The sequence below is a fragment of the Alnus glutinosa genome, chromosome 14, assembly GCF_958979055.1.
Source record: "Alnus glutinosa chromosome 14, dhAlnGlut1.1, whole genome shotgun sequence".
Lineage (NCBI taxonomy): Eukaryota > Viridiplantae > Streptophyta > Magnoliopsida > Fagales > Betulaceae > Alnus > Alnus glutinosa.
Window position 1 is genome coordinate 7,651,465 of NC_084899.1, and position 7,510 is coordinate 7,658,974.

A 7,510-nucleotide genomic window follows, 5' to 3' on the forward strand; every position below is an offset into this window, starting at 1 on the left:
GCATCACTTGACAAGTGTCTTTCTTTTTCTTTACTTTTTTTTTTGGTGGGGGGGGGGAGAAGGGGTCATTTAAATAAGAAGTGATTCTACGTGTACATTAAGTGTCCATCAAAAAATAAAGTGGCTTTTAAATCATCATTGAACGTGTGATTAATCAAATGATAATTTTGATCAAATGGTAATTTTAAAAGTTACTTCATTTTTTTATGAACACTTAATATACATGTAGAATTGCTCTTAAATAAAATACTGTATTAAATTAATTTCTTTTAGTCCTGTCATCTTCGATCATGATCATCTACTTGGAATATATGTATGTCAAAAATAGACAAAAGTAGAGTCGTTGTAAATTCTAGATGCCCACCTTGTAAGAACTCTTCTTTTCAAATAGAATGTTATTTAGCAAATTTTTTTTTTTTTAGATGAATGAAACACTTAATAAAGCTCAAACACAACAATTCAACCTCTCCAGTAAACACTGGATCCAACAGCTACAAAAGGGCATATCCCCTAAGCAGACAAACCCAACCTATCCCTGCTGAACAGATTGAAACGGGAAAAAGAGACATAGGGACACATAGAACAACCAAAGACAAGAACAACCTCAACTTGGAAAAACAAACCAACCGAAACAACACAACCCAATAGCCGGCTGGAAAATCAAACAAAAGCCATTAAACCCGAATCAGAGTTTGGAGATTCCAGAGATGAACAAGACCAGTTTTATCCCCTATCAGTTTCACAGATCCTTTAGCAAGCAACCTTGCCCGGACTTGCCATTTAATCTGCAAAACTATAGTGCCTTCTGATCTAGCAGCATTGCCATGGAGAAGATCGTTTCTCTACTTCTAGAGACGATACACTACTACCCCTAAACTCATCCTACAAAGAGCTGATTTCAAGCTTTTATTATTCATCCCCCCTTTAAACCAGTTAACCACATCATTCCAGGAGACAGGAGGATCAACAACTCCACAATCTGTCAAAATCACCCTCCAAATTCTTCAGCTGAAACTGCAGCTAAAGAAAAGATGATCCTTGGTCTCTATGTGTCCATGACACAAAAGACAGACCATAGAACCAGTATATCCCCACAAGCTCATCCTATACTTGGTAGTTAAACCATCCCTAAAAGCCAGCCAAAGAATAAAAGAGTGCCTTGGAATGGCTAAGGGAAACCAAACAATATTGTACCAATCAACCTTCGGGAACTTAACCCTCAACTAGTTCCAAGTTTCAGAGTAGGAATACTTACCAGTACTGGACTTCCGAATAGGTGTATCCTTATTTCCAATAGAGATATCAGGAAGCCTGCACTGAATTTCCACCAACCTTTCCGAACGAGCAGATTTCCAATGCCATTCTCCATTTTTTATAATAGAAGATAGCATGGGTCCAATGTTATGTCCTGCATCATAAGTAGTTCTTAATCCATATTTCTCAATAAGACAACCAGCAGGGTGCCAAGAGTCATACCACATGAAGATCCGACTGCCAGTGCCAATCTTGAAACTAAGAAAAGGCCTAGCAAGGAGCCTAAGCTTCAAGATCTTCCTCCAACTCCAAGAGCTATTTTGTGGTATAGGGACTTGCCAAAAGCTTTTCCCTCTTAACCACACTGTTTCCACCCAAACAACCCAAATGGAACCGGCCTTGGCAAACAAATTCCAGATGTGAACCATCATTGAAGCTTGGTTCCAAATTTCCAACTTCTTGATACCTACCCCCCCCCCCCCCCCCCCCCCCTTCTCTCTTAAGAGCACAAACCCTCTCCCAAGCCACTTTAGCCCTAGCTTTAACATCTTGCCCACACCAAAGAAACCGATTGAATTTTTTTCAATCAATTTGATAACCTTCTTCGGAAGTATAAAGATACGGGACCAATACACTTGAAGGCTATAGAGGACTGAAAAAATGAGCTGAAGGCGATATTTAGCAAAATTATCGTTATTTGGGTGGTCTACATCAATGGTCAACAATATCAATTATATATAGGATCCCTATTTTAGGTATATTATTACTGTAGTATCTTCATGAAAAGAATAATATTATTCTTTACACATCAGAATCTCGATTGACATAAACAAATAATGTGATACACTTATGCCTATGGGTCTAGATTCTGCTTATTCTTCCAAGAGTCAATTCTCGCCTCATTTATCAATAAAAGTAAAAGTGATTCTCTTTTTTATTCGGAGTTAATACTATGTATGGCCAGTGACTCTTATTTTTAAAAGAAAAAAAAAACAAAGTTATAAAAAAAAAAATGATTAACTAACTTAAGCTTTGCCCAAAACATATTGTTAAATAGCTTTGATACCATGTGAAATATATTGGAGACATATATGGAAGAGAGAATGTGCGGAAGAGAATAATGGACTACATTGTATTGAATCTTGTTCATAATAACAATATTCTATAGGTCTCTGTTTATAAAGATACAATGAGTAGTGAGCAAGAAACCTAAGACTACATAAGGTAGGGAATAAACCCCAATAAGAAAGACAATAAACATAGAATAATATAATATAACATATTCTAACATCCCCCCTCGAACACAATGTATGAGAAAAAGAAAGGGAAATATATATATAGTCGCCGGAGTTTGGCCGGAAAGAGGCCGCCAGAGGCGGAGTACCGCGGCTGCTAGCTGCCGGCAACGGATGGTGGTGGCTGCTAGTGGCAGTGAATTTATTTGGGCCTTGAATTGGGTCTGAGACTAGAGCCTTAAAAAATAGGCTAAATTGGGCTGGTTTAATTGGGCCAAAATAGGCCAAAACCCATGGACCATTGAATATGGTTTGACCCCTTATTAAGTGAACCGGGTCTAACCTGCTGGTTCGGGTTGGCAAACGTGGGCCAGTTAGAAAAAATGTGGAGGAACGGGGTCTAACCCACTGGTTCAAGTTGACAAACATGGGCCGATTGCTTTGGCAATCCAAGATGAAGAGACCCGGGTCTAACCCGGTTGGCCGGGTTGATGAATTTGGACTGGGTCGGACGCTCTAATGTGGCTAGGGCTGACGTGGCACAAAATCATAGTAGACACGCGCGGCATGAGGGAGGCGCATGGAAAGTGTGAAACAAAGATCCAGAGAATTCAGACGGTGCGTGGGGGTGCGTGGAAAGTCCAATGGCGAAGATCGAGGCTAATATGGAATCAGCCATGCTGAATCTACTGATTGGCAGGGCCACATATGTGATTGGCTGAGACACGGCAGCGCGTGGGCTTGTGGGCCAGAAGGCTCGAAGTCGTGCTCGGCGCGTGGCGGCGCATCAGAAGTCTGATGACGGTGATCTCGGTGGCTCTGGAATGTGCGTCTCCTGATCTGTCGACTGGTGCTGTCACAGAGGCCATTGGACAAGTATGTAGGTGCGTGACAGCACAGGCAATGTGCTTGAGGGGCACATGGAGGCACGTGTGGCTGTCGGCGGTGGAGGATCTTCTCCAAATCATATGATCTGTACCTTGCAAACCTAATTTTGGGATTGGTTTTCCAGATGTGGCTACGATGAAGGCGTGGAAGAGACTGACAGCAATTTTAAAGGTGGAGCGCTTGGCAGCGTGTGGACGACTGAAAAAAATGGAGGTCGCTGGAGGGAGCACCAAGAAACATCAAAAACGTTTATTGGAGGCCACAGGACAGTGGCTCTGATACCACGTTAAATAGCTTTGACACCATGTGAAATATATTGGAGAAATATATGGAAGAGAGAAGGAGCGGAAGAGAAAGAGCGGAAGAGAATAATGAGCGGCATTGTATTGAGTCTTGTTCATAATAACAATATTACATAGGTCTCTATTTATAGAGAGACAATAAGTATTGAGTAATAAACCTAAGACTACATAATGTAGAGAATAAACCCTAATAGGAAATACAATAAACATAGAATAATATAATATAATATATTCTAAAACATATATTTACGTAAATGTTTTTCTGTCAGAAAATGCTTTAAGAGAAATTATTTTTCAATAAAATATTTTCCTTTGAAAATATTTTTTTGGCCTTTGGTGACCCATTGTGGGTCTCAAAAAAAAAAAAATTTAAAATTAAGTTTTTTTAAATTTTTAGGGTTAAATACCCTATTGGTACTTGAGTTTTAAGCTTTTTTAAATTTAGTACCTGAATTTTCATTTGTTTCATAGATGGACTTGAGTTTAAGGGTAAAAACTACTTTGGTATATACTTCTGTTATATTTTCTGTCTAAATATTAACGTTCAACCCCTCTTAGCCAAAATGAGGGTGGCCGGCCATCCCATTGTGGTCAAGGGGCTCTTTTTTTTTTTTTTCTCCCAATTTTTTTTTATTTTTTAATTTTTTATTTTTAATTAATTTTTTTTAAAAAAAATTAATTAATTCTTTTTTTATATAGTGTCACTTGTCAACCTCAACGGTTGATATGTGACAGACCGTTAATATTATAACAGAAGTACCAAAGTAGTTTTTACTCTTAAACTTAGGTCCACCTATGAAACAAATGAAAACTCATGTACTAAATTTAAAAAAATTTAAAACTCAGGTACCAATAAGGTATTTAACCCAAATTTTTAATTTGAAATTAAGAGTAAATTGAGAATTTTATAAAAGTTTCAGGAGTATAAATGTCATTTCACTCATTTTGCTGTCTGATTTAACGTTAAACTCTAATGGAGGCGAGGCATTGCAACAAATTCAAAGATTAAAGAATGACATTAAGAGTTTTTTAACTTTGAGAGAGTAGTTTCAAGTCGAATGAAAGTTTAGGGAGATTTTGTGAGGTTTCTCTATTTTATAATTGTCAATTCTACTCTTTAAATGGATGCCATAGTAGATAGAGGCCGGTTTGTGAATGAATCTAACTGGATTTTAATATGTTTTAGCATAAAATGTTTCATGCTTGAAGCTAGCCTTGTTAAAATGTTACATGCTTGATTTTAATACGTTATAATTAGTAATCTTATGATCAATAGTGCCTCACGTCTCGCGTTCATTTTTTCAAATTTAGACATTGAGAAACAAGAACATGATTACCACTCATGACACTCGAAAGATTCAACTTGTCTAACAATATATATGGAACTGTCTAGGTGCTATTGTCATTGTCTATATTTAAACTGGGTTTTATATGCAAAGAATTTTTAAAGTAATTACTTCAAGACATTTTTTAATATAGACCAATTCAAAAAGCCTCGTAGAAAACTTCTTCAGGAACACTTGCATCACTTTTTTTGAATTTCATGGCCATATACTATAAATTCAAAGATTCAGAGATTCCTAGCTACTGATGTTGATGCTGGTAAAGCAAGTAATAGTGCTACAATATAATCTAAAAAACTGGTGGCTTAACACCATTTTTCTTGCACCGTAAACATTTAACGTTCTAGTAATTATCCTTGATGCCTAGCTAGGGCAGTTAACAAAAAATTTAAAGGAAAAACTTTTTTAGCCGGCCCTAGACTTTACTCATCTTCCTCTCTCTTTCCTTTTCTACTCCCAACTCCGACGTCCCTCCCCCTCCCATTCTGGTTTTTTCTTTTGTTTATAGGTGTTCTCCAACTAGCTAGATCAACAATTTTGGCATCTCCGCTATGCATCCGTCCATTTACCTCCGTGATGTGCCATCATCTCCTCCCTGATCGCTGCTGCTCTTTGCTTGTTGTATTTTTGCTTTGAATAACAAATTTATAATCTCTAGATCTGCCCTCATACATGGACGATCTATGAGATGAAAGTTAGTTAGGTGTGAGGGTTTATCTCTCACAGCCGATTTAAATAAATTTTTCTGTGATATTTGGCTACCATGCATTGTCTTAGATCTAGTCTGTTCGGAGCAGATCTGCTCTTTAACTATTTTTGTACATGTGTTAGTGGAAGATGAAAGTCATAGATAGTACTTTATTGTAAGAATTTTGTTTGTATCTATGACTATATAACCTTATAGCATATGGCTATGATTTTGCAGAGCTTTATGTTTTGTGATGTAAGAGTTTTATGCTCGTGATCCTTGATCAATGAAATACTCATATTTTTTGTTAAAAAAGTAAAAAATAATATAAAATTAAAAAAATTAAATTAAAAGGAAAATATTTGATTACGTTGATTTGCTCATGCGCATTTTATTCTAAATTATACATCATAATTAATCTTTAATGGAACCCATGTTCTAAAAACTTCAGGAATGATTAATTACTATTAATTATTATGAAGTCAATCGTACGTCATGTTTCCCTTGCCAATTGATTCAATGGAGTGTACGTAACTTATGCCTCGTTTGTTTCGGCGTAAAATGGTTTCTGTCGTAAAATAATTTCGGGGAAGTCATTTTTCAGAAAAACATTTTCCGTTGAAATCATTTTTTGGTGTTTGGCATGTACGGAAAATTACAAATATTTTTTATATTTTAATTTAATCATATTAATTTAAAAAAATTAAATTTTATTCACAAAATAAAAAATATTAATATAAAATAATATAAAAATATTTTTTAAAATTTGGCATATACAAATTCCGGCAAAGTTGCCGGAATCCGGCACAAAACGGCCGGATCCCGGCTAGTTGACCGGAAACCGGCCGTCCTGGCCAGTTTCCGGCCAGCTGGCCGGAGATTCGGCCAGAACAGCAGGATCCGGCCAGATGCCGGGGGTCCGGCCGTTCTGGCCGGTGATCTGGCGTTCTAGCCAGATCCGGCCTCTCTGGCTAGTATCCCGGCCGGATCCGGGACAGGATCCGGCCGTTCCGGCCAATCTGGCCGGAATCCCGCATGATATCCCCGGAATCCGGCAACATCTGCCGGACGTCCCCGGATTCCGGCTTAATTTGTCGAATTCCGGCACCGACCGGAGTCGGAATCTGACTTGTCGAAATTCGGCAATAGTCAACTGCTTGAACGTAAAGGTCGACTGCATTGTTTAAAAAAGAATCGACTGCATCTACTATTTACGAAAAATGATTTACGCTTTTAAAAAGCGTAAATCATTTTCCAAAATTTATTAAGCATTTTTGGTCAAACGGAAATCATTTTCTGGTTGACCATTATTTTCACCCCTACCAAACACCGAAAAATACCGAAACCATTTTCCAGAAATCATTTTACGCCGAAACAAACGGGACATTAGAGGAGTTCATTATTCATTTTTTCTTTTTTATTCTTTTTTTAAACGAACGCAATTGATTCAATGGAGTCGGTAATTAATTTCAAATCTCAGTTAAAGTCTAAACAAGCTAGGGCTCATCTATTTTCATCACCAATGACGTCTTTCCTATCCCTCCCATTAATCGTCCTCATTAGTCATTATTGGTCACATCAATTTTTATGAAAAAAAAAAAAAAAAAACAAACAAACAAAAAGAAAGAGGGTGCATATAACACATGTGCACAACATAAATTTTTTAATCTACTTATAAATAACATATAGCATAAATGATTTTATATATATATAAACCAATTAACTAGTTAGTTAAATATGATTAATATAAACTAGTTGACTATAAATACTTATACTTCACCTTACTTAATATCTTAATAT

General features: G+C 36.9%; 1 protein-coding gene across 1 annotated transcript; it reads right to left on the reverse strand.

Moving 5' to 3' along the window:
- Positions 1-913: 913 nt before the first annotated feature.
- LOC133856689 (uncharacterized) lies at positions 914-1,682 on the reverse strand. Its single transcript, XM_062291745.1, has 3 exons — positions 1,256-1,682; positions 1,074-1,168; positions 914-979 (listed from the first exon to the last, which is right to left on the reverse strand). Exons 1-3 carry the CDS (start codon positions 1,680-1,682, stop codon positions 914-916), a joined length of 588 nt encoding a protein of 195 aa, XP_062147729.1.
- Positions 1,683-7,510: the final 5,828 nt, after the last annotated feature.